At 41.7% G+C, this 27,493-nt stretch overlaps 2 protein-coding genes across 5 annotated transcripts in view; both read right to left on the bottom strand.

Moving 5' to 3' along the window:
- Positions 1-1,477: 1,477 nt before the first annotated feature.
- Positions 1,478-7,775, bottom strand: C7H15orf40 (chromosome 7 C15orf40 homolog). Of its 2 annotated transcripts, none has more exons than XM_066238172.1 (4): positions 7,190-7,775; positions 6,436-6,727; positions 3,428-3,555; positions 1,478-1,593 (listed from the first exon to the last, which is right to left on the bottom strand). In XM_066238172.1, the coding sequence occupies exons 1-4, from the start codon at positions 7,220-7,222 to the stop codon at positions 1,498-1,500; spliced, it is 549 nt and encodes a 182-aa protein (XP_066094269.1). In that variant the 5' UTR covers positions 7,223-7,775; the 3' UTR covers positions 1,478-1,497. The 2 variants fall into 2 exon arrangements, with proteins under 2 accessions (XP_066094269.1, XP_066094270.1); XM_066238173.1 differs by lacking the exon at positions 7,190-7,775 and adding an exon at positions 5,446-5,572 and having other exon boundaries at positions 6,436-6,688.
- A 130-nt stretch (positions 7,776-7,905) lies between these two features.
- BTBD1 (BTB domain containing 1) overlaps positions 7,906-27,493 on the bottom strand; it is a 40,165-nt gene continuing 20,577 nt past the window's right edge. For 2 of the 3 annotated variants that reach the window (XM_066238168.1, XM_066238169.1), the window contains 6 exons: positions 26,401-26,506; positions 25,062-25,259; positions 22,906-23,098; positions 15,839-15,926; positions 10,507-10,653; positions 7,906-9,688 (listed from right to left, as the gene is read on the bottom strand). In XM_066238168.1, the coding sequence (XP_066094265.1) occupies positions 9,533-9,688; positions 10,507-10,653; positions 15,839-15,926; positions 22,906-23,098; positions 25,062-25,259; positions 26,401-26,506 (888 nt within the window). In that variant the 3' untranslated portion in view covers positions 7,906-9,532. Of the gene's footprint in view, positions 9,689-10,506; positions 10,654-15,838; positions 15,927-20,222; positions 21,169-22,905; positions 23,099-25,061; positions 25,260-26,400; positions 26,507-27,493 lie in introns of those variants that run through there. The other variant, XM_066238170.1, reaches the window with a different exon arrangement.

Here is a 27,493-nt window from a genome sequence, read left to right as displayed (position 1 = left end):
GACATGCCTTCCTCACTAAGCTTAATAATTTCTAGCTTTTGATTTAAAGTGAGAGATGTGTGACTCTTCCTTTCATTTGAACACCTAGAGGCCATTGTAGGGTTATTAACTGGCCAAATTCCAGTATTGTTAAAGCCCAAGGAATAGAGAGGCCTGAGGAAAGGAAGAGAGATGGGGCAAAAGCTGGTGGGTCAAGCGGTGAGAATACATACATATATCAAGTTCACCGTCTTATATGGGTGTCATTCATGGTGCCACAAAATAATTACAATAGTAATATCAGGCCCTGGCCGGTTGGCTCAGCGGTAGAGCGTCGGCCTGGCGTGCGGGGGACCCAGGTTCGATTCCCGGCCAGGGCACATAGGAGAAGCGCCCATTTGCTTCTCCACCCCCCCTCCTTCCTCTCTGTCTCTCTCTTCCCCTCCCGCAGCCAAGGCTCCATTGGAGCAAAGATGGCCCGGGCGCTGGGGATGGCTCCTTGGCCTCTGCCCCAGGCGCTAGAGTGGCTCTGGTAGCGGCAGAGCGATGCCCCGGAGGGGCAGAGCATCTCCCCCTGGTGGGCAGAGCATCGCCCCTGGTGGGCGTGCCGGATGGATCCCGGTCAGGCGCATGTGGGAGTCTGTCTGACTGTCTCTCCCCGTTTCCAGCTTTAGAAAAAAAAAAAAAAAAAGTAATATCAAAGATCACTATTCACAGATCACTGTAACAAATATAATAATGAAAAAGTTTGAAATATAGCAAGAATTACCAGAATGTGTCATAAAGACACAAGTGCTGTTGGAAAAATGGTACTGACAGGCTTGCTTGACGCAGGATGGCCACAAACCTTATACTTGTAAAGAAAAACACCCCAAAAGCAAAAAACAGTATCTTCAAGTGCAATAAAACGAGGTATGCTTGTACAAGTCTTGATTATTCTTACTTTTTCATAAAATGCTGAAGGGTTCTAGAAAGATGCAGAAAACATTTTTGCATATAGAAGCATTTTAAAATATAAAGACTACCAAGCAGTGACAAGTTTTCCTGACACTTGTAAACTGGATTAGAAGGCAATCCCTAGAATGCCAGAAGTGTTGTGAAAATGTAATCATTTTAATTTACAATCAGGATAAATTGCATTCAACTAGGAGTTAAGGGATCTGGGTTCTAGTCTTACACAGTGTGATCCTGACTGTCTTAACTTCTGGATTTCAGAAGTCTCATCACAAAATGAAAAGGGCTGAACCAGGTCATCTTGAATATCCTTCCCAGCTCTGTTATTCTGTAATAGCATGAAATCAGAGTAATATGTTCCAAGCCATTTGGGGGTCAGGAATTTCTGAACCTATAATTCAGTGTACAGTACCTCTAAAATTTCTACTTCTTTTCTGAGGCCTGTTCTAATTTAATTTTTTTACATGTTCTTCTGTGCATTTAAATATATTTTCCTATCTCGCAGCCTCTTCATCGTTAGCAATAAAAAGGTTTCTCAAGGATATATTTTTTTATTTCTTACTTTTATTTTTTTCCAACTTGCTTTTCCAATTTTTCCAAGATCTCTTCCGGAGTTGCAGAGGCCAAAAGCTTCACCACTTTTTCACGAGATTTACCGCCCTGGATTAAAAATAAAAGTGTCAGGATAACACACTGAACTCTCTGACACTATTAGACAGACTCAGTTGTATGCATCACAGCCATGTCCTCGTAGCCATGTCTCATAGGTGGCTACAACTTTCTGAAAGCTTAGCTACCACTTTTCTTCTGGCCATTGTGACCTAACCAAAGACTATCTATCTGTTTCCACCTTAGAACAAATTTTACAATTCTCCAGGGTTTTTACCTTCAGGCATCAATTTCTGTAAAACAAAAGTTGGGCATTAAAATTCTTAAATAAATATGGAATCCAGATATACAATATTCTGGTTTCCAGTAATTCTTTTGTTTAAAAGTGAAAATTGTTTTTTAAATTACCAAGCATTGCAATTTCATATAAACTTTGGATAAAAATAATTCCAAAATACAGACCAAATGTGACTCTACAACCACTTAAGACAACTATTAAAAGGATTTTTGAAACACACCCTTTAAAGAAGGTAAGATCAGACTGACCTGTGGTGGCACAGTGGATAAAGTGTTGACCTAGAACCTGAGGCTACTGTTCAAAACCCTGGGTTTGCCCGGTCAAGACATACAACAAGCAATCAATGAACAACTGAAGTGAAGCAACTATGATTCCCCCCCCACCCATGTAAAATCAATAAATAAAACCTTAAAAAAATAAAAGCTATAATCCAAGCAGGGATTTATCTAGTTGGGTAGAAGTTGCTCAGGGAGAAGAGTGGGGAGTGCCTTTCAGGCCGATGTCGGAGCACACACACTGGCAGCAACCCAGAGATGACCTGCCAGGGAAGGGCACACTGAGGGGCCTGACGTGACCAGACAGATTTTCAAGTGCAGCCTATTTATCAATGACTCTGAATGCCAGCTGGAACCTGCATGGAGCTACAGAGTGCAACACTGGAAAACAGTAGAGCTTTCAGAGATGAGACAGGGCTGGATCTCACTACTGTCGATCTATACTGCTTACAAAAATTAGGGGATATTTCAAAAATGAATATGAAGTGACAAAACACCCCCTAATTTTAATGAGCAGTATATTTCAATAAGTCAAGGGCAATGTCCAAGAGCCTGAGTTTTAGAAATCACTCCCAGATGGTCTTGATGCCCACCCATAGTGCAAACCCATGGTATGACTGACTCCTCCTAGTGAGCAAGGGTAGGCAACATGCAAGACCAGAAATATTTTGATGGACTCACTAGTGAGATGACCAACAATATGAACCATTTTAGATTGTTTAGCCTGGTAATGACCCAGAGAAGAAAGGAACAAAATTAATCTGACTGGAAAGGTACAAGAGTGAATTGGGAAGGGAGAAAATGCTGCGAACGGTGGAAACTAAGAAATCTAAAGAGAACACCTGAATACAAATCAATGCAGAAAGAGACGAAATAGGAAGAATTCACAGATTTTAGTGGCTAAATAAATATGACAGTTACCCCTCCCCCTCTCCTTCCTCTCTGTCTCTCTCTTCCCCTCCCGCAGCCGAGGCTCCATTGGAGCAAAGTTGGCCCGGGCGCTGGGGATGGCTCCTTGGCCTCTGCCCCAGGCGCTAGAATGGCTCTGGTCACAACAGAGCGACGCCCTGGAGGGGCAGAGCGTCGCCCCCTGGTGGGCATGCCGGGTGGATCCCGGTCGGGCGCATGCGGGAGTCTGTCTGACTGTCTCTCCCCGTTTCCAGCTTCAGAAAAACACAAAAAAACCCCAAAACAACAACAACAACAAAAACTAGTTTTTCAATTACTTGGAAAAGAAAAAAGTCAGTATATTAAAAATAACAAGTATAATCATCAAAGATCTTTAAAGAGAGAGAGAGAAAGAGATACCTACCTTATCTAAAACCACATCGCTCTTCCTGAGTTCTAAGACCTTGGCGAGATACCGACAGAGCTCTGCGTTTGCCTCTCCTTCTGACGGGGGTGCTGCAATGGCTACACTTACCGCTTCAGCTGTCAAATCTGCAAAGAAGTGAGGATCTTTTGTAAAAGAGTTTGCATTTGCCTGGCACACAGTAAGTTTTCAATTAATAGTAACTGCTAGATGCAGAAATGAAGGATTACATTAATCAGACTTAAGGGGAACATAAACATGACCAATATGCCTTCACTACTACAGAAAAATCCTTAGAAGGAAATCAATTTACCCTCACCCTGCCAACCAAGATGGGCCTGAAGAATCCTGGGTAGTATCCCGGATTTAGGCAACTGGAAACTGCTGATCTGATAAGCAGCACTGTGGGCCCAGACTCAGGAGCAGGGGTGTAGCCCCAGCAATGCCACTGAAGGATGAGCAGGGCCACTCACTGGATTGTATAGGGTTATTCAGGGTTTCCTCAGGATGACAGCACTGGGCTAGATTTGTCTCCTATGTGAAACGCCTCTTTAATGTCTTCAAAATGTAATATTTAATAAACATTTAAAGGTCCTGGCCGGTTTGCTCAGTGGGTAGTGTTGGCCCAGTGTGCAGACATCCTACGTTCAGTCCCTGGTCAGGGCACACACGAGAAGTGACCATGTGTTTCTCTACCCCACTCTCTCGTCCTCTTCCTCTCTTGCATCCAGTGGCTCGATTAGTTCAAGCATCAGCACCAGGCACTGAGGAGAGCTCAAATGATTTAAGCATCCACCCCTGAGGGCGGATCCTGGTGGAGTTGCCAGGTGGATCCTGGTCAGGGCACATGTAGGAGTCTATCTCCTCTCCTCATAAATAAGTAAATAAGTAAGTAAATAAATAATTATGTAGCACCTATACTAATTTTAAGGGGACACAAACACGTTTTAAGGACTTTACAAACATTGTTTAATCCTCATAACAACTTGATGAAGTTATTTCTGAGAAAAGTAGTTGCTCAAAGCAGTTTGCAGGTAAGCTTGAACTGGCCCTCCATCTGGGGTTACTCCGGCATTTCCACACAGGGAACGACCTGGCCACAGAATGAGGTAAAATAAGCATTCTCTTATCCTGTCACTGATTCTGAGGTGTACATTTTCTCACATTTTTATCTCCTCGAAACCCAGAGGAACTGGAAATAATGTATTTAATCGATACAGACATTGTCTTTCTTACTGGTACATAAAATACTTGCTTTCCTTATAGTTGATGCAGCTACTCAGAAACCCTGCCTGCTCTCCCCCTTGCTCACCACAGAGATTTCTGAGGCCTCTTTTGGGCTCCAGGCAATAGCTTAAAAACCTTTTCTTTCTTTTTTTTTTTTTTTTTAAAGAGAGAGTGGAAGGGAGAGAGAGAAAAACATTTATCTGCTGTTCCACTTATTCATGCTGTCACTGGTTGCTTCTTGTATGTGCCCTGACCAGAAACTGAACCCACAACCTCAGCATGTGGGGAAACTTTTAACCTAGTCCAATTATTCCACTGGACAGATCAAAGAACTAGACCCAGAAATGTTTTGTATCATTTTGATACAAAACAATTTTACACAGGAGTTGATGATCAAGGCTCTCAGATCTCAGGTTTTCTCTCCTTCCTTATACCAACGATTGTTAAATTCCATCAACCCCCCCCCCCCCCGCCAATGTCTCCAGTTCTAAAATAGGACAAACTACAGTAATAACCTGTTATATGTTTCTTTATGTGTCCTCTCTAAAACATTGTATTTTTAAAATGGAAAATACATCATGGTTTTTCATCTAACCTGGTATGCTTTAAGCATCATATATTCACTTTTAAACACTGGTTTTACAAGTTTACATTAGAATCTAGAATTTTAATACAAAAACGCCTTGAACTGTGAAAAATCTACTTGACTGTAGAGGATAAACTTTCAACTAACAAAGGCAAGAGGGGATGCCTGTCTCATACATGACTTCCACCCAAGTGTTCATATATACCTGTTATAGCATTTTGTTTAGAACCAGGTTTGGCATGGATGGCTATGGTGACACAACCTTTAGGATCAACTGCCACAGGACCTAAGGGAGGAAGCGGTCTCTCTGGCTCCTTGCTCTCGCTTTTACCCTAAAACGACAACAACAACCACACTACAACTTTACAGGTTACAAAGTATTTTCCACATTATTTGATCCTTCCACCACTTGTTTTCACCTTAACTAGGCTAATCGTCCATGTCCAGGTAATTCTGGCCACCTGAATGGTTTTTCAACATCCTTTATGGCTCAAATCAATTCTCCCATGCAGCCTTCCCATCAACCCCAGAGCATGTGCTCCCTGCCTTGGAAGTCCTGGCTCTGGCCTCCACACCCGAGTGCTGGTCAGTTTCTATTGCCTGCTCTGTATTTCCCGTCCGCAGGGGCAGAACCCACTTTCTCATAGATTGTATCTCATGCAGCACGAGCTAAAAAATGTTTGTAAACTAAGACTGAAAACGTACATATATATGAAATCGAGGAAAAGAAAGAACTATGGTGGTATGTAAAAACCTACTACGTGACAATAGCTGTACTAGAACTTTCCGTTCAGCACGTTCGGCACCAGGCAGCCTGCAGGCAAAGGCGAGTAACGACCCCCGGCCCGGACCCCCGAAGCTCGGGCCGCAGCGAGGGAGAAAGGAGCAACGCTGCTCTGCCAGCCCGTGCTGCCCGCGCGCAGGCACCACTACTGGGGAGGTTTTTCCGCCCGGGACCCTGGCAGCCGCCCGCGGAAGTCTGAGACGCCTCGGGGTCCGCGCTGCAGGGTGAGCGCGGCGTGTTCTCAACAGGAGTGAGGAGGGAGCGCAGCACAGTCCCCGGAGGCGCCGCGGGACACAGGCCGCCGCAGTGCGGGGGACGAGGCAAAGGGGGCGGCAGACTCGGCGAGCGAGCTCCCAAAGCGCTGTCCCGCATCTCTCCCACGGCCCACCCCTCCGCTGCCACGGAACTTGCCTTGTTCGTCGCACCAGCTTTCTTCGGCATCTCGGCGCCCGCAGAGTGCCGTGAAAAGGCCCGAGTGCACGGTCCCGCAGCAAGCGGCCTCAGTCTGCAACCAAGCTGGAGCATCCTCCCTAGGAAGGCTGCTGGGCGGGCTGCCGGCCGGCGCCGGAAGCACCTTCTGCGTCTGCGCTCCCCTTGAAGGGGCGCAGCCTCGGATTCTCGCTTCGGAGCCGGCGCGAGAGCGACACCTGCCGGCCGGCGGGAGCAAGTATTCGCCCCTCCAGGGCCTATGCCGCGCCTCGTCCTGAAAAGTGGCCCAGAGATAAGGGCACCCAGCTTGTGCCAGGTGCTCAAGAACCCACAATGTGAGAGGAGGCTAACTAGTGTAGGGAATAATTTGACTTCACTATGAAGGAGTTAACTGATATCTGGTGGGGCCCATGATATTAAGACTTCAAAAAACACTGGACGGGAGTTAAAAGGATAGAAATAGCCTATTAATGTTGATAAGAATGAAGCCAGGAGAGGGGAGAACAGAGGCAGAGGGTGGGGTTCTGAGTGCAATGGAGAGGCTGCCCCTTCTCCTGGAAGCCTTAGACACCCTTTCCTTCATAAATGGACAACCTACATGCACATGTGTTATGGGTTTGGTGGAAGGAGCTGGAGCTTCTTTCATTAGCTAAAGGGAATGTGCTGAAGGTGTGAGAGTGGAACACATTTAAGTACTAGGGAGAATGGCAAAAGAGATGATTACTGAAATGCTCACCTGGCTGCGCCAATGGTCTAGTTGGAACTCCATGAAATCATTGTCTGTATAGTACCATTTTGAACACTTTGGAACCAGCAGCAAGAAGTTGGAAGATAAAGCAGACAATTGGATTCATCCAGATGGGTATGTGGGTGTTCAGGGTTATTGATGAAGTGATTAAAATGATCAAAGATTGCCTGTATGGTGGTGGCACAGAGGATAGTGTCGACCTGGGATGCTGATGTCCCAGGTTTGAAACCCAGTGATCACCAGCTTGAGTGCAGGGTTGCAGACTTGAGCGTGGGAACAGTGACAAGGTCCCATGGTCGCTGACTTATGCCCAAGGATGCTGGCTTGAGCAAGGGGTCACTGGCTTGGCTGGAGCCCCCAGGTCAAGGCACATATGAAAAGCAATCGATGAATAACTAAAGTGACACAACTATGAGTTGATGCTTTTCATCTCTACCTTCCTGGCTCTCTATTGCTTTAAAAAAATAAAAAGATCGTGGAGAAGAAAATATCAAAGGTGGGTTCTAATCAGGTAGGGAATGAAGAGAGTTGACAGAACACAGAGAAGGGAATGAGCATTAAGGTTCAATAACATGTCATTGGAGAGCTCACAGAAGCTGAAGAAGCATGGAAGGTGGTAGTAAGAGTTAAACCTTAACTAACTAGAAACCTTGTTCCAAAATGGCACCTTACACTCAACTTTTAGAAGAAAAAGACAAATGACAAAAAAAAAGATAGTATTTATTTTTTAAAAGTTCCAGGGATGTTCCATATCAGTAAACAGTGCCATTTCTTGTGCCTCCTACAGCTACCTTCAGTTACAATCACTGTTCAGTGCAACATGGTGGAAGCATGTGGAATGCCTCAATCAGAAAACATTACCTTATCTCTAGCATGCCACCCTTTTTAAGGCAGAAGCATTTCCATAATGGCTGGCACCGAGTGTTTGCTGGTGAACTCGAGCCACACATCCCATAGATATTCCAATTAACTGAGGTTTAGATTCAAAAGGTCATGGTACCAAGGACAGAAAAATTTCCCTTTTCTTCAGCAATTTCAAGAGGCCTCTACCACAAGCAAACCTCACTACCTTCTTGAAAATACAAAACAGAATACTACTTTAAATGAAAAAAAAATTTATATCCTATTTAGAAAAAAATTAATTCTACTTAAGTTGATAATACTTAAAAGAATTGATTTTTAACCATCCTCAAGTAATTGATATACCTTAACTTAATTACATGTTTTTTATAAGATAATCGTTTCATAAGAAAAAACAAAATGTTATTTATATAAAAATTTAGCTTTATAAAAGTGTGTATATTATCATTCTGCCAGATACACTTCCTGTCCCTTCCTAATAACAGCTTTCCTTGTGACATTTGTGAGGTCATAAATATTAAACATGGTTTACTTCTTGGATAGAATTGTGCAGGTGACAAAGTATGGTGCCACTTCAGGAGAGATTCTGTTAGATATCTTTAAAATTTCAAAGTAGTTGTTAGAAATGTCAGTATTTTGTTCTTTTTCTGGCTGTGTAAGATTGTTGCCACAATGTTAACTTACGTGTGTTCTCTAGCCACCACCATCATCACCAACCTCATCTCAACCCTGGGAACTCCCGGTAGCGCCCCCCCCCCCATATAATGGTGTGCTTCTGTGATAAAGAATCTAGTCTTAGACTATACCTTCTGACTTTGTTTAAATCACATTATTGTGAATTTGTACAAACTCCATTTGTAGTTGAAAACTGTACTATATAACACATTACTATTACAAAATATCCTTTTCTAAAAATGCAGTGAAAATTTTCTTGGGCATTTATTAGGCCTAGTTCTAGCAATATCCCAATTGCTAACAACCAGGTACTTCAAAACGACAAATAGAAGGTCAGTTTTCTTGTCTGAAATTAGTTATTTCAGTAATAGGAAATCTATAGGAATATGGATCCACATTATCTCGTGTAACCTTAAAAACAGTTAAACCTATATGCCCATCTCATCTAACCTTCAGAATAGTTCAAACAAAACATATCAGCTATATAAAACAAAAATCTTTCCATTATAAAACTGTTGAAAGATGAGTCAGCTGATTTATGAAATTATACAAGATAAAGCTGAAATAGCTGTTTTTTTGGAAATAAAACCCAGTTTTCTTTTCCCCTAAGGTTTAAGAAAATGAAAAATCTGCCTTTAAATTATGCAGATTTAAATCAACGTATTTATCTATCTCCTCTAAGAAACTGAAATGTTTATCTTAAAATATTCATAACACAAACTTTTTTGTGTGTATTTTTATGCCTGTGACTAGACTAAATGGTACTATATAGCCAAGATGTATGATGATACTAAATTATGTATAAAATATTATTTCTGGTATTTGTCCGTCTTCTATTGAAGTGCCATTATTATTGCCAGGGGAACTAAAAAAGAAAAAAACTGTCTTGCTGGCAGGTGTTTCATGTACTACTTTCTTCAATCCCTTTGTGCCATAATGGGAATCAGGACCCTAAATGAGAACAAAAGCTTCATTAGTGATTTTCTTTTAATAAACACTCAATTTAAGGTGGTGTTTTAATTTGATTAATGATCAACTATGTTGCCTTATAGCTCCTGTATAAAATCTTATGCCAAGGCATTTAAAGGAAAATGACATTTCTGCTAAAAAGCTAATTAATGATTAAAATTATAAAGCTAATTAATGATAAAAATGGGGCCCTGGCCAGTTTGCTCAGTGGATAGTGCATTGGCCTGGCATATGGATGTCCTAGGTTCAATTCCCGGCCAGGGCACAAAAGAGAAGCGACCATTTGCTTCTCTCCCCCTTTCTCTGCTTTTCTCTCCCTCTTCCCCTCTCATAGCCACTGGCTCGGTTGGTTTAAACATCGGCCCTGGGCACTGAGGATAGCTCGGTACTCAAGAATTGGCCCCAGACAGGGACTGCCAGGTGGATCCTGGTCGGGGCACATGAGGGAGTCTGCCTCACTATCTGCCCTCCTCTCACTTAAAAAATAAATATAATAAAATAAAATAACCAAATGGAAAGCTCAGCTATTAGCAAATAGTGAAATGGTTTTAAGAAATTAGGTATTTTATCTTCTGTCAAACATTCAATCATCTACTTAAGCAAAGAGCTACTTGTTATGAAGCCTCATTTCTTTCAGAGCAGAGCAGTATGCAGAGGCACTTCTGTTCCCAGCCTGTCTTTCCCCTCTTCCTAAAAGGCTTCACTGACTCTCAGCTTCTACTGAAAACTCATTCTCTGTGACATGCAGGAGGAAACCACTGGCCCACGGTTCACCATCTGGAACATTCTAGATGACTTACTTTGAGGGTCGCACATGCTGTGTAGCACACGTTGGGCAGGATCTCTATGGGTTCTTTGAACATGACCCTAAATGTGCTAGCAGTCCCATCGCAACTAAATCCAGTATCATTTTGTCCCAGGGTTTGTTTTTTTTCATATTCAATGATCTGTAATTTTTCAAAGAGAAGTTACATTTAAGTTAAACCAACTGAAACAAAGTTTCATAGAAAAGAATATAAAGCCCTTAGTGATAGCAGAATAGATCTGTGTTATAATTCTTCTCTACTTGTCTCTAACCACTACAGATAGCTTTAAACATGCTGTCAGAACATGGTTACCATTCATCACTGTGAGGATGGGGAGATGTCAGACAATTGGGGCTTGCCAGCAGGAGAAAGGAGCTTCCATTAAAGATACATGACACCCTGGCCAGTTGGCTCAGTGGTAGAGCATCACGTGTGGATGTTCAGGGTTTGATTCCAGGTCAGGGCACACAGAAGTGCCCATCTGTTTTTCCACTCCACCCCCTCCTGCTCCTCTCCCCCCACTTTCTCTTTTTCTCCTGCAGCCATGGCTCGATTGGAGCAAGTTGGCCCTGGGCACTGAGGATGACTCCATGGAGCAACGGCCCAGATGAGCAGAGCATCACCCCCTAGTGGGCTTGCTGGGTGGATTTGGGTCAGGGCCCATGCAGGAGTCTGTGTCTGCTTCCCCTCCTCTCTCCTCTTACTAAAAAAAAAAAAGAAAAAGAAAAAAAGATATATGGCCTGACCAGGCAACTGGCGCAGTGGGTAGAGCGTCAGACTGGGATGCAGAGGACCCAGGTTCGAAAAACCAAAGTTACCGGCTTGACCGTGGGCTCATCCAGCTTAAGTGCAGGCTCACCTTGAGCGTGGTATCGCTGGCTTGAGCATGGGATCATAGACATAACCCCATGTTTGCTGGCTTGAGCAAGGGGTCACTCGCTCTGCTGTAGCCCCCGGTCAAGGCACATATGAGAAAGTAATCAATGAACAACTAAGGAGCCGTAACAAAGAATTGATGCTTCCCATCTCCCTCCCTTCCTGCCTGTCTACCCCTATCTGTCCCTCTCTCTGTCTCTCTCTGTTTATCACAAAAAAGATATATGGCTTAGGAACAATTATTTTTTTAAGGATATACGGATTTTAGATCCTGAGGGAAATAAGCCATTACACTTGCTAGCCTTATGTCTCATTACTAGGAAATTCCTGTAGCATTTCCTATGTCTAAATGTTATTTTACAGAAATTAAAATGACCTTAAGTGTAGTATTCAGATATGTGGATATTAAAAATGTGAAAATTCTGTCTTTTCAATTTAGTTCCACAATCTGTGCCAGGCTCTGAGGGACACCCTCAGGGAGCTGCCAACCATTAGAGAAGACATGCAGACAATTCCAGTTCAGTGCAGTACCTGTAATCGGAGGGCTATGCATAAGGCAGAGTGGCTGACCAGCAAAAAGCTGGTTTTTATCAGAAAGGAAGGAGGCTCCAGAGATGACAATTCTAAAAACTCAAGTCCGAGCTTACAGGGTTACAAGAGGAAGGTCTCCCATGCAAAAAGACAACATATGCTAAAGCCAAAAGGTTACAAACGTGCCTTTTTGCACACATCAGGTAAAATCAGTAATAGTGAGCCAGTCAAACCAATGTACACTGTGAGGTCAGGACAGCAGCCACCGCCACAGAGACAGTGACTGCAGAAGACCACGAGGAGGCTCCTAGGGTGCTGGAATGTCCTGATCCTTGACCGGGCTGCTGGTTTACACAAGTGTGTTCAGTTTACAAAAAGTAAGCCAGGCCCTGGCCGGGCAGCTCAGTTGGTTGAAGTTATCTTATGCCAAAGTTGTGGTTCAATCCCCAGTCAGAGCACATACAAGCATCAACAATGAATGCATAAATAAATGGAACAACAAATCAATGTTTCTCTCTAAAATCAATATAGAAGTAAAAATAATTTTAAAGCAAGTAATATGTACCACTTACAAATAAATATGTGCACTTTTCTGTATGGTTATCCCAGTTCAGTAAAGAATTTTAAAAATGACCTGATAGAATAAAGTAGTAAGACACAGAATGGGGCTGTGGCAGTGTAATCAACAGCAAGCCACTTCACTTCACCTGAGCCTGTTTTACCCTTTACTTTGGGAGAAAACCTGTTTAGCCTTCATCTGAAGGCTGTTGTGACAATCAAATTATAAAACTTCAACGACAAAAACAACAGGCTCCGTTCCAAACACTTTATATGCATCATCTCTGCCAGTCCTCACAAAACTGTCAGGTAGATGCCACTGCTGTCTTAGCAGTTTCCAAGGAAACAGGCTTAGAAAGGTTACAGAATTTGCCCAGTTACCCTTATAAGTGGTACAGCTCAGATTCAAACCCAGGCAGCTGCCTGGTAGTGTGTCTGGATGGTGCACGAGATCAGCCATGGGGGGGGGGGGGGGGGTTGAAAGACAGACTCTCACATGTGCCCTGACTGGGATCCACCAGGTGACCCCCATCTGAGGCCAATGCTCTGACCATCTAGGGCTGTTGGGGACTGAAAGCCAACAGGGTCTTTGCAGTTTAGATTTTTGGGTGACAGAGGTGTGGGGAACTGGCAGTAAGCTGACAGTCTGCCCAAACCCCTACCTCTCTTGTTCTGTAAAGTTGCTAAAGGCTATTTTGCTATAGTGCTGGATTGTTTATACTTGTCCTACCCCTCATATACCTCAGAAAGACTGGAGGCAAGTTTCTTTTATCCTTTTTCTTATGAAGTTAAGATATTATATATGGTGGGAGTATTCTGCACTTGGGAGAATTTTTGGGATGCCTTGGAAATATGACTTTGCTTTAATGATCTCTTTGATTTGCTAATGACCTTACATTGCCTTATAAATAAAGCAGGTTGGGGAATGGAGTTTTGATTTTTGCAAGCTATCTCTTGCGTTGCAAAGAGACCTCCCCATCCTTTTTCTCTAAGCCTATTTTCTTAATTCTGTGCTGTTCTCACTCAGGACCTGGAATTACTAGCCATGCTGGTTTGGGCATAGGGGTGCTACTCACAACCTAGCTATTATTAGCACCTGAGGCAGAGGCTCCATCCTCAACACCCAGGATGATGCACTCCAATCAATGAGGCCACAGCTGTGGGAAGGGAAGAGAGAAGGAGACAAAGAAGGGGTACAAGGGCCCTGGCCAGTTGGCTCAGCGGTAGAGCGTCGGCCTGGTGTGCGAGGGACCCGGGTTCGAATCCCGGCCAGGGCACACAGGAGAAGCGCCCATTTGCTTCTCCACCCCCCCCCCCTTGCTCTCTGTCTCTCTCTTCCCCTCCCGCAGCCAAAGCTCCATTGGAGCAAAGATGGCCCGGGCGCTGGGGATGGCTCCTTGGCCTCTGCCCCAGGCGCTAGAATGGCTCTGGTTGCGGCACAGCGACGCCCCAGAGGGGCAGAGCATCGCCCCGGTGGGCGTGCCGGGTGGATCCCAGTCGGGCGCATGCAGGAGTCTGTCTGACTGTCTCTCCCCGTTTCCAGCTTCAGAAAGATACAAAAAAAAAAAAAAAAAGAAGGGGCACAAGGAGGGGAGGAGAAGCAGATGGTCATTTCTCCTGTGTGCCCCGAATGGTAATTGAACCTTGGGCTTCCACATGCCAGGTTGATGCTCTACCATTGAGCCAACCGGCCAGGGCTAATTGTATTTTATCATTTATCCCTGATGCCCTCCTTCGGTCTCTGCAAGGACTCTGGTGATTTTGGTTAATATGTGAGGGACACTGAATGAGAGTGGGTTCCACCATCACAGAAGCTGACAGTGGGGCCCTTGCTCCTTCCTAGCCTATTGCAGTGGGTTTGTCGATCCTACTGGATAGGAACTTAACAATATTTATAAAGGGAATAAAGTTAAATGGGGAGTGAGCATGAAAATCTTTTACACCCCTCAAAGATTTATTATGGTTTTTCTGCACTAAAAAACATGGAAACAAAAATCTTCTAACCTGCTTTCAAATAAAGATTTGAACCTATTTGTTAAAAAGTTAAAAATGCAACTTTCTGATTGGTTTGAAAGAGCAACAAATTCACGAGTGATGTATATTTATAAAATGAATTTCACTATAAACTTTGGCACACAGGATTAGAAAATGAGCAAGATTTCATTAGCACAGGTAATAATGCAATCCCTTCATTTAGGGCAATGTATGTTAGAGTTAGTGAGGAATCTTTTTTCAGCTGTCATTGATCCAGGTCTTTGAATTGTATATTTTCAAAATGAGTGATGCATTCTGACCAAAGTTCACCAAGGTATTTACTATTAAAAATATTTTATTAATAAGATTTTAGGGAGAGCAGTTTATTCTGCTGATAAAAGTTTGAGCCTGACCAGGCGGTGGCACAGTGGATAGAGCGTCGGACTGGGATGCAGAGGACCCAGGTTCGAGAACCCGGTGGTCGCCAGCTTGAGCTCGGGCTCATCTGGTTTGAGCAAAAGCCCACCAGCTTGAACCCAAGGTCGCTGGCTTGAGCAAGGGGTTACTCGGTCTGCTGAAGGCCCGTGGTCAAGGCACATATGAGAAAGCAATCAATGAACAACTAAGGAGCTGCAACAAAGAATTGATGCTTTTCATCTCTCTACCTTCCTGTCTGTCTGTCCCTATCTGTCCTTCTCTCTGTCTCTGTCACACACAAAAATGTTTGAATCATTGTTAACTTTATTCATTTCAATTTTTTACTTTGAATTTGAGTGTAATATGTAAGTACAGTATTGCATATGTGTATTTTGTAAGTAAAACTACACTGTTGATGTGTTTCAAAAATTACTAACTGGCGTATATAATCAAAAATGTGCAGAACACTGGCTGATTGGAAGGGAAGGGAGGAGTAACTAACTTTCTTCTGGATTAGGTAGCAGTGTCATATATGGAGGAAGGGAGGGGCAGACCTAAAGAACAGGCAGGGTACACTCAATCATAAACCAAGGAGGTTCAGAGTGGTTACAAGGAATGAGACAGTTTTAAGCAGAAGAGTTCAAAGTACCATGAGAGAAGCGGGAGGTGAAGAGTGGGTGGGTTTCCCACATTCAGTGCACAATAGGAAGCACTAACAGAGGGGCTTCCTGGGGGAAAGAGAGCTCCTTGCATGTTAATGCTTCCATCAAGGGCTCCACGACTCTAATTTTCTGAAACCAGATTTTTTAGATCAACTGTAAAACAGAACTCTCTAGGCTTAAAATGCTACTAAGCAGCTGATTCCTTTGATAATCACATGGAAATTTGGAGTTTGTCCAAACAGTATCTTATAGTAAAATTACAGGTTTGTTATATTTCAAGATAACATATAGTGGGGGGAAAAGTATACCTGTATGTTCACTTGATAATCCGTGGGACCATGAATAGATCCATATAAACCAAATCCGACTATAGAGATTCTTCTGTTAACTGTGAACCTGAGAGAATGAAGTCAAATACAAAATAACATACATAATTCAGTAAGCATTCATATTGTAAAGGCTTATAAACCTTTTAAAGTGTTACTCAGAATGTCAAATTTTTCTCATTAAAAAGAAAAACCTATCACAAATTAGACGTCCTTGGAAATACCATCTGCTTACAAAAAACAGAAAGCCTGACCAGGCGGTGGCGCAGTAGAGCGTCGGACTGGGATGCAGAGGATCCAGGTAGGAGACCCTGAGGTCGCCAGCTTGAGCGCGGGGCTCATCTGATTTGAGCAAAGCTCACCAGCTTGGACCCAAGGTCGCTGGCTTGAGCAAGGGGTTACTCGGTCTGCTATAGCCCCACGGTCAAGGCACATATGAGAAAGCAATCAATGAACAAATAAGGTGTCGCAAGGAAAAACTGATAATTGATGCTTCTCATCTCTCTCCATTCCTGTCTGTCTGTTCCTATCTATCCCTTTCTCTGATTCTCTGTCTCTGTAAAAAAAACCCAAAAACCTCCCTAAAAACAGAAAAACCTCTTTCTGGAGTAAATTTTAACTTACTGAGAACTGGAGTAGAACTTGTTTTCTGTACTATACATGTTTGAGTCAAAGGAATTTATTTAACCTAAATTCCCACTCTTCTTGTAATGATGATTTTTGCCCAAATATGTTTGCACATCTCCTTCATGAACACAGATGTGTCAGCCACCACCTGACGCCCACCCAGCATCCTAAACTATGACAGTCCATCAGTGCGATGAATAGAGGGCCTGTTAGACTGAAGTGCTGGGCCTGGCACTAGGGAAACGATGGTCAACAAGGCAGTCTCTACCCCTATGGCACTGATTGCTTAATGAAGCACACTGATAATAAATAAGGAATAAATCATCATAAATTGTGGTAAAGTGAAGGAAGCAGGCTGCTTTAATGAAAAATTGGAGGTGGAGGGCTGGGGACATGACCTATTTAACAGAGATGAAGAGATTTTATACTAGAACAATCAGTAGGTCCAGTTTGGGCATAATAGTTAAAACCACCGCTGTAGAATACTTCCTGTGCCGGGCAGCAAGGCTCAGGGCAGCAAGGCTCATTCAGTTCTTTACATGACTTACTTCCTTTAATCATTTTAACAGTTCTATAAACTGAGTAACACAGTTTGATTGTGTGTGTGTGTGTGTGTGTGTGTGTGTGTGTGTCAGAGACGGAGAGAGTCAGAGAGAGGGACAGATAGGGACAGACAGACAGGAAGGGAGAGAGATGAGAAACATCAATTCTTCGTTGTGGTTCCTTAGTTGTTCACTGATTGATTTCTCATATGTGCCTTGACTGGGGGGCTACAGCAGACTGAGTAACCCCTTGCTCGAGCCAGTGACCTTGGGCTCAAGCTGGTGAGCCTTGCTCAAACCCAATGAGCCCGCGCTCAAGCTGGCGACCTCAGGGTCTTGAACCTGGGTCCTCCGAGTCCCGGTCTGATGCTCTATCCACTGTACCACAGCCTAGTCTGGCAACACAGTATGATTTTTATTATCCACAGTTTTCCTAGTTGAAGAAACTGAGGTTTAGAGAAACCAACTTGCCTCAATCAAAAACTGGCAGAGCTGGGACACAATTCCACATCTCTCCTTGGGTCAAAAGACCATGTTCTTAACACTGTTACACTCCCAGGACAGCAGGACTACCTAGAACAATTTTTAATGTCTTATTTATATATTTTTATTATTAAAAATATATAGTATCTGTTTTTAAAAAATAGAACATACACCGGCCCTGGCCGGATGGCTCCGTGGTAGAGCATTGGCCTGGCGTGCAGGAGTCCTGGGTTCGATTCCCGGCCAGGGCACACAGGAGAAGCGCCCATCTGCTTCTCCACCCCTCCCCCTCTCCTTCTTCTCTGTCTCTTCCCCTCCCGCAGCCAAGGCTCCACTGGAGCAAAGTTGGCCCAGGCACTGAGGATGGCTCTATGGCCTCTGCCTCAGGCACTAGAATGGCTCTGGTTGCAACAGAGCAACGCCCCAGATGGGCAGAGCATCGCCCCCTGGTGGGCATGCCGGGTGGATCCTGGTCAGGCGCATGCGGGAGTCTGACTGCCTCCCCGTTTCCAACTTCAGAAAAATACAAAAAAAAAAAAAAAAAAAAAAAACCATACAGCTAAACAAGAGGAAAATTTTAAAGACTCTGAGGTCACCATTCAGAGGTAACAGCCCTTTTTACCCTTTGGTACATTTCTTTTTCACACTTTTCATTCTGTTTTTTTAACAATAGGAAAATAGACTTTTTTACTATGAACATACATGTATTATTTAAAAAACCCATGTCAGTATATCTTCTTTTTCATGTAAAAAGGTAAAAGATTAGTACCAATTCATTATATTTAAAAACCTCTGCCTGTTAGATAATCTAAGTTATCTGCAGTTTTTATTGTTACAGTATATAACAGTGTCATGAACAGTCTTATACCTAAATCATTTTGCACAGCCTTAATTATTTCCTGAGAATAAATTCCTGAAAGCAAAATTGCCTATAGCTAAATATTATCAAATTGGTTACAGTATATACACAAGAAATGAAAAATCATTTCTTACTCTTAACCACGAGTATTTTTTTTCTGCTGTTGAGAAACCGATGATTAACAAACTCATTTATATTCCTTTGATTATTAATGAGGTAGTACATGTGCTCATATGCTTACTGTCTGCTGAATTTTCTCTTTAGTGAAATACCTACTCATGTTCTTTTCCCATTTTTCTCTGAAAGACTATGTTATACGGTTAGTTTTGCTTTGTCAGTAATATCCTTGACAAAAAGCTTCCAGTTTGTCATTTATCTTTTAACTTTAAGGTAGTTTTGGACATATTTTGAATTCTTTGTAGTCAGATTATGAGGTATGCCAAGTTTAAAGAGGCCTATCTCTTCCTCATTATAAACAACAGTCTCCTGATTCCAGCACTTTCATGGCTTTGTTTTTTTAATGTTAAAACTTTAATTTATAGAATTATTGGTAGATGGATTCAGTAAGTATCCAACTTCATTTTCCCAGTGGTTAATCTTTCCCTCACATTCAAAATGTTTATTTATGTGAGGTTAGTTTCTGAACCCTGTAGTATTTTCCACACAACACTAATGTATTATAGCTTTACAATACTTATGTTTGATCCATAGTATTCTTTTTAGAAAAGATACATCAGGCCTTGGCCAGTTGGCTTAGTGGTAGAGCATCAGCCTGGTGTGTGGATGTCCCGGGTTTGATTCCAGTCAGGGAACACGGGAGAAGTGACTATCTGCTTCTCTACCCCTCACCCTCACTTTTCTCTCTCTCTTCCCCTCCTGCAGCCACAGTTCAAACTTTTGAGTAAGTTGCCCTAGGCACTGAGGATGGCGCCAGTGGGTTCATCTTAGGCGGTAGAAACAGCTCAGTTGCAGAACAACAGCCCTAGATGCACAGAGCTTCGCCCCATAGGGGGCTTGCCAGGTGGATCCTGGTTAGATGCATGCGGGAGTCTCTCTCTGCCTCCCTGCTTCTCACTTAAGAAAAATAAAATAAAATTTAAAAAATAAAAGAAACACTAACTCTTCCAGATAACCTAAATAATAATTTTGCTAAGCCACTCCATCCCAACAAAAACATGTGACTTCTGAAAGGAACTGCAAGTATACATTGGTTAGTTTGGAAAGACACTGTCTGAGCCTAGAAGTTCTCCAGTTCTTCATCAGGGACCATACTATACACTTCTATAGGATTTAACCCCAAATTTGTTATTTGTTACTACTGTAAGTGAAGTCTGTTATTACTCAATATTATAACTGAAAATTTAAACATTTAAGAAATGTTTTTATTGTAACAAAATATATAAAACAAGCCTGACCAGGCAGTGGTGCAGTGGATAGAGCGTCAAACTGGGAAGCAGAGGACCCAGGTTCGAGACCCTGAGGTCGCCAGCTTGAGCGCAGGCTCATCTGGTTTGAGCAAGGCTCACCAGCTTGAGCCCAAGGTCGCTGGCTCAAGCAAGGGATCACTCGGTCTGCTGTAGCCCCACGGTCAAGGCACATATGAAAAGCAATCAATGAACAACTAAGGAACCGCAACGAAGAATTGATGTTTCTCATCTCTCTCCCTTCCTGTCTGTCCCTCTCTCTGACTCTGTCTCTGCCACAAAAAAAGGCATATATATATATATATATATATATATATATATATATATAAAACAAAATGTACCATCTTAACCATTTTAAGTGTAAGGTTCAGTTGCAGTAAGTACATTCACATTGGTGAGAACCATCACAACCATCCATTCATCTCAGTAACTGAATTTTAAAATATTTTATTTATTGATTTTATATATAGAGAGACAAAAATATCGATCTGTTTCTGTATGTGTCCTGACCAGGGATCAAACTGGCAGCCTTTGTGTGTCAGGACAATGTTCTAACCAACAAAGCCTTCCGGCCAGGGCTCTGAAACTGAATTTTGATGATATTCAGGAACATCACTGGTTTCCACATACATATTTTATAAGTGATCACTATTATCTTATCGGTTCTAATAGATTTTTATTGATTCTGAGATTGTTCAGGTAGACCAGTTCTTCTCAAAAGTCACAGGAGGCTTTTGTTTTTACAAAGGTTTAGAGGCACTACTGGCAGGGGCTAGGTACACCAGATTTACTGCAGAGCTCAGGACAGGCTCCCAAACACAGTCCCAATCAACTTTCTTTTTTTAATTCAGTGAGAGAAGGGGAGGCCGAGAGAGACTCCCACATGCGCCCCAACTGGTATCTACCCAGCAAGCCCACTAGGGGGTGATACTCTCTGCCCATATGGGGTGTTGCTCTGTTAGTCAGCAACAGAGCTCTTCTTAGCGCCTGAGGTGGAGGCCATGGAGCCATCCTCAGTGTCCAGGGGGCAACCCATTCCAATCAATCCAGGGCCACAGTAGGGGAAGAGAGAGAGAGAAGCAAGAGGAAGAGGGGTGTAGAAGCTGATGAGTGCTTCACTTGTGTGCCCTGACTGGGAATCAAACCCTGGACACCCACACACTGGGGTTGACGCTCTACCACTGAGCCAGCAGGCCAGAGCCCCAATCAACTTTCAAGTGGCCTATTAGAATTCATGTGGCGAAAGACCTGTTCCTAACTATGAGACTTGAACACTGCTGAGAAAAGGATGGTTAGGAGGCTTCTCTTTCTTGAAGTTTCAACAGTCTATCATCTTAAAGCAGTATTCTTTGAGATCTAGTTTCTTCATGATTATACCTGGAACAAAGATGAAATTTTATCAAGTTTTTTTGACAACTACTGAAATAATCAAAATGCTTTTCCTTTTTGATCTGCTACTGTGGTGAATTATATTAATATATTTCCTAATATTGAGCCATTCTTTCAATCTACAAATAACCTGTATTTGTTCATACAGTATTATTTTTCCAAGGTACTGCTAGAGTTAATATGCTTTTTACATATAATTCTTTCTTCCATGTGAGTGAGACTGAGTTACACATTTTTTGTCTTGTCAAATTCCTGTACAGGAATAGTTTTTTCCATAATTAACCGAGGAGCAGTTTCTTCTTTTAATGCTCAAGGAAACAACCTGTTCCTTGAAGTTTTTGATAAAACTCACCTGTAAAAACACCTTGTGAAGGGACAGTTCTTTAATAATTTTTAATTCTTTCCATGATAATGAGTCTATTCAGGCTTTCTTCTTCAGTCATTTTGGTAATTTATATTTGCCTATAAAATGATCCATTCCATCAAGATGTTCAATTTATCAGTATAGAGTAAAATAAAAATCTCCTCACTAAATGCAAATTTGTTCTCTTTATTACCTTTGCCAGAGGTTTACTTATTTTATTGGTCTTTTTAATGAACCAGCTTATGGATTTATCAATTCTACTATTTTTAATTCATTACGACATTGATAAGAGTGGGGTGGTTACAGGGGTAGGAGGGAGAGGGGGAGTGGGAGGGGCACAAAGAAAACTAGATAGAAGGTGACAGAGGACAGTCTGACTTTGGGTGATGGGTATGCAACATGATTGAACGACAAGATAACCTGGATATGTTGTCTTTGAATATATGTATCCTGATTTATTGATGTCGCCCCATTAAAAAAATAAAATTATTAAAAAAAAAATCATTACTTTCTACATTTGCCTGTTATATTTTTCTTCTTCTTTTTTTTGCTATTCATTTTCCAGCTATTTGAATGCTTAAATTATTTCTACTCTAATTTATTTATTAGTAAAAGTACTTAATTAGGATTGTTTCTTTTTTGTGACACTGTCCACTTTATCCTTTTATACATGAGATTTTAAATATAGTATTCTCATTGTGATTATTAAATAATACACAAATGCATTTTTAATTTTCATTTTATTCTAATATTCATAAGGGTCCTCTCACCCTCAGAGTCCCATTTTTTACAAACTTATTAGTTTCTAGTTTTATATGAAAGTGCTACTCAATCAGTGAAAATCCAACAAGGCATGTTTTATGAAAACTAGTACTTATTCTATTTTGACATTTAACCTCAAGAAATACAACAGAACAATGACAAATTCCTAGCTAGGTTTTTCACATGCATCTTTTCAGACATTACATTTTTTCCCCTTTCAAAGCTTTTATAAATGTATACTGAGATAAATTCCATTTAATGTCTGAGTAAAGAAAATAATCTCATTAAACAGTACGATTAAATGTATTAAAGAAGTTGTAGCCCTAAGACTATAAAAACTGTTTGATCAATTAAAGTCTTGTCCTCAGCTGTCCCAGAGCTGTGACCCAAACAAAACTGATGTAACAGAAGGCCAACCAATCCCTTCATACATTACTTTTCCTCATTATTCAGTGAGGAGACCGTATGCCTCCCTGACGTTTTGATTCTTGTATTAAGTGAGAATATAAATTAAACAAAGTATAAAATAAAATGATTAATTACCTCCCAGTCAGGTAAGAGCCGCCCAGCCCTCCCCGAGTGCGCAGTGGGGCAGATACCTGATTCGGTCGCTCGTCCCACTGTAGCCCCAGCGGCTCTCGACTTGCTGGAACCTGTTGATGCAGCACTCCTTCCCCCGGAGGCAGCATCTTGGCCGATCAATGTAGTCAACTCGAGGTTTAGGATTGACCGTAAAATGAAGAAAGAGATTTACCACTTCACGATCTGACAAAATTCCAGACTGAGCAGGACCTGTAGAGACAAAAATATAAACCTCTGAAAAAGCACCCTGAGTTCAATTTCTAACTTGGTCATATTCCACTTAATAATGTGAACTCAAATCTTGACGATGTAAAGCAACAGTGAGGTAGACAGATCTTAGCATGTATAATTTTAGCATCTATTTAATATGTTTTTGTAACTCCATTTGAGGTTAACCTAATAAAATATAAGTGTTAAAATCATTAATAAATCAAAGCCTATGTAAAAGCTGGTTTTTCTATCCACGCACCTACTCTTGAGTACAACAGAGTTTTGTTCACCAGGAACAGGAGAGTCATTCCCTACGCTGGGAAAATGCTGACAACAGCAGCTAGAGCCATTATTACTTCTCATTTTCCTACCTAGTACCTGTCGGAGGTTATGATTCAAACAATGGAATGTATTTAGAGGTGGAAACAGATAAGATAGCTTTCTTTCTGGGGTTTAGAAATTAGCAGAGGCCCTGACCAGTTGGCTCAGTGAATACAGAATTGGTCCGACGTGCAGACATCCCAGGTTCAATCCCCTGTCAAGATACACAAAAGAAGCAACCATCTGCTTCTCTTCCCCTCCCTCTCCCCCTTCTCTCCGTCTTCCCCTCTCGCAGCCAGTTCAATTGGCTTGAGTATCAGCCCTGGGTGCTATAGCTTGGTTGGTCCGAGCATCAGCCCCAGATGGGGGTTGTCAGGTGGATCCCTATGGGGCACATGTAGTAGTATGGGGTGCATGTGGTAGTCTATCTCCCCTCCTCTCACTTTAAAAAAAAAAAGAAAGAAATCAGCTGAGGGAAGGAGCTAAAACCAGAAGAGCCATGGAAGCAACATATGTGTCCTGTAGTTTCCCCATTCACTGTTTCTGAAGTCGGAAAAATTCCAAACAGCTTACATTTATTCAGGAACAAAGGCAGTTTCTCATAAAATGGCCAGGAGACCCCACCTAAGGCTGGTTAAAAACAATCTCCATAAGAGATTGCAAAATGAAATTAAAAATTTTAAAACTGCAAAATTAAAATTGATTAAACTGCAAACTTGGTTTACGAAGCCATAAATTCACATTTTCATGAAAAACCCTAAAGTTTAAACAGTACTTAGTATTCCTAAGGAACTAACAATATAAAAACAGGATAATGCCATAAGACTATAATAAAATTTCCTTTGTTAAAAAAACATGATCATGAAAAACATTCTCAGCTATGTACCAGATACCCACCTAAAGACAGCAATCAGACACACACTCCAGTAAACGGAGAGGTGAATTCAAAGCTGCCAAGGGAGTCAGACAATGCTCCCACAGAAAGGGTGTAACAGAGAAGTAAGACCAACATTTTGTGCCCTACGTCTGTTATTTGCTGACTCCTAACCTATGCACAAGCAAAAGGAAACTGAGACCAAGAAACCAAGCAAGAAGGAGCTGCTAAGAGACTCAAGAGTTAAATAGAAATTATAGCTGTTTTACAAGCATTTTAAACAGGGCAAAACATGTAACTACTCTCAGGTTCAATTCTAAACCATAAAATATATACTTTTAATGTATTTGTAAATGCATGTAAATTTTATTTTTATTTAAGATTTTATCATTTTTAGAGAGAGGAGAGAGGAAAAGAGAGAGAGAACGGGGGAGGAGCAGGAAGCATCAACTCCCGTATGTGCCTTGACCAGGCAAGCCCAGGGTTTCAAACTGGCAACCTCAGCATTCCAGGTCGACGTTTTATCCACTGTGCCACCACAGGTCAGGCTAATGCATATAAATTTTAAAATATATAACCTATAATATTATCTTGAAGGGCTATTAGAATAAATAAAATTATACACGTCAACACTCACACATGTATCACGCCATTAGAAAAGTGACTATCCCTCAGCAAGTAGCAGCTTCCTTTCCTCTCGCACAGGGAGACTGGATGACTGACCATTAGAACAGTTTCAAATAGATTCTGGTCAAGTTCTAATCTTACCTGCTGCAAACTCCTCAATGGTCATCAGGGGGAACCGGATCAAAGACAGTGCTTTCCCCAGAACTTTCTGTTTGTTCCCAAAAGTCATAGGCAATTGTTGTCTTTGACATTCTGCTTCTGCCCAACGTACAATAGCTGCAAAAAGTCGGCTTTCTCTAATACTAAGTGTGTCTCTTTCCAGAACTGCGCAGAGTGTGTCTACAGGTAAAATACAAAAATAAATTAGAAATATCTTGCTCTTTAACAAAACAATACTGACAAACTTGCTTTTATTTCAAACCTCAATAAAAAATAGATTAGATACTTAAAATGATAGACTATATACTTTATTTTTTAAAAATGCTATTCTGCGCCCTGGCCGGTTGGCTCAGCGGTAGAGTGTCAGCCCGGCGTGTGGAAGTCCTGGGTTCGATTCCTGGTCAGGGCACACAGGAGAGGCGACCATCTCTTTCTCTACCTCTCTTCCTCTCTCTCTTCCCCTCCCACAGCTATGGCTTGATTGATTTGAGTGCAAGGGCCCCAGGCCCTGAGGACGGCTCTGTGGAGTCTCCACCTCAGGCACTAAAAATAGCTTGGTTTCGAGCATGGCCCAGATGGGAGTCACTGGGTGGATCCTAGTTGGGCACATGTGGAAGTCTGTCACTGTACCTCCTCTACTCTCACTTAAAAAATATAATTAAAATAAAATAAAATAAAAATGCTATTCTGCAATGGTCTATGTCTTTTTAGGCGAACCAAGTATTTGTACCCTGTAACCTGCCCTACCTTTCCTTCCTCCACATACACATCTTCACGTGACTCCACTTCCCTCTACTGCCCTCCCCTCTTCCTTATCCGAACATTCATTATCAGAATCTCCTCTATCTAGATTTTCCTCACACTACTCCAATTTGAGGTAACCTCTTCATGTTTTGGATTTACATAGTAATTATTTTCTATATATCTACTTCAGAAAAGACAAAAATCCTATTTTGTCATATGCCATCTCTTCTATTAATGTCTTACGTTTTAACTTTCTCCTATTTCTTCCTTGATTCTCCAACTAGATGATAGTTTTCCTTAAAAAAATTCTATCTTACCTTTCTTTCTATTTCTTTTCTTTCTTTTTTATTTACAGGACCCTCACACAACTGTGCAGTCAATGAGTATTTATTTGATTTGACAGCTTTTAAAAGGCAATGAGGTAGTTAAGACTTTTAGGAATGTCTTACAAAACAAAGAAAGCAAAAGACTTAGAACATCTGGGAAAAAACTCTAATTTAGAAATAACTCGTCCACCAAGGCTGACCCATAAGGCCTGACTGTACTTACAGGTAAAGCTCATTTCGAGTGCCCGTACCTATGTCAATGTCAGTGAACCCCTCTGCACTTATCGCGTCCATTGTGCTTTTGTCTATTGTGTCCAGACAGAGGCTAGCGAGCTGAGGTTCATCAAAGAGTCGAGCCTAAACACAGAAAAAGACAATTATTTTTTCCCCAGTTATTTTACCTTCAGGCTGTGTACACTAAAAATTAGTATTATAAACAGTTATAAGTGCTAATTATGTAAAAACATCTACTGAAAATATAGTTATAATATTTATATATTCTTAAACCTTTTCATTCCACAATCAGAAATGAGAAGCTGAAAGTACAAACGTCCTGCTGAGATAACAAAATTCACATCACGCCAGTCGCATAATTTTATTTTGTGCATTTATCCGTCCCACCCTAAAGGCCGGTCCGTGAAAATATTTTCTGACATTAAACCAGTCTGTGGCCCAAAAAATTTTGGGGACCACTGACCTAGAGCAAGTTGACCCCTGGCACTGCGGATGGCTCCATGGAGCCTCCCCCTCTGGTGCTAAAAATAGCTCAGTTGCTGAGCAACTGCCATAGATGAATAGAAAATCACCCATAAAGGGCTTTCAATCGGGGTACATGCGGGAGTCTGTCTCCCCTCCTCTCACTTAAAAAAAAAGGAAAAATAATAATAATAATAATAATATCAATTGTCAAGCATGTCAGTACAAATAGATCACACACACACACACTCCATTTTCTGTTTTGATTGATGAGAGAGAATAAGGCACAGAATTTTAGAGCATGAAAGATCTGGGAACCTAACCAAAAAAAAGGCCTGATGACAGAACAGCAAATAAATTCACGTGATTTTATGAGGGAATATTACACAACAGTGAGAATAAAAATCTACAACTACTCACAACAATATGAATGAATCTCACAGACTTAATGATAAGCAAAAGAAGCCATAATACATACTGAGCAAAACCGGAGAGAATGAATCCAGCAAAGCTAATCCAGGCTTTAAGAAGTCAGTCAAGCTTATATGTGTTTTATCAGGACATATGTTATAATTTTTTTATAAGTTAAAAAGCTGTAGGGACAAGGAGTGGAATCTAAACTCAAAATAGATTTTAAAACCAGCCCTG

This window comes from Saccopteryx bilineata, chromosome 7 (genome assembly GCF_036850765.1).
Source record: "Saccopteryx bilineata isolate mSacBil1 chromosome 7, mSacBil1_pri_phased_curated, whole genome shotgun sequence".
Taxonomy (NCBI): domain Eukaryota; kingdom Metazoa; phylum Chordata; class Mammalia; order Chiroptera; family Emballonuridae; genus Saccopteryx; species Saccopteryx bilineata.
The sequence above is the reverse complement of the archived record's forward strand: the minus strand, read 5'-3'. Positions and strand labels throughout refer to the sequence as shown.

What these genes read in the sequence shown, in the direction of transcription:
- C7H15orf40 (XM_066238172.1), bottom strand. Translation starts at nt 7,222, where the DNA reads ATGGAGTTCCAACTAGACCATTGGCGCAGCCAG. An exon ending in TAGACCATTGGCGCAGCCAG is followed by an intron (nt 6,728 to 7,189) that starts GTGAGCATTTCA and finishes GCCACTTTTCAG; the next exon opens with GACGAGGCGCGGCATAGGCC. An exon ending in GCGATGTGGTTTTAGATAAG is followed by an intron (nt 1,594 to 3,427) that starts GTAGGTATCTCT and finishes TTTTTAATCCAG; the next exon opens with GGCGGTAAATCTCGTGAAAA.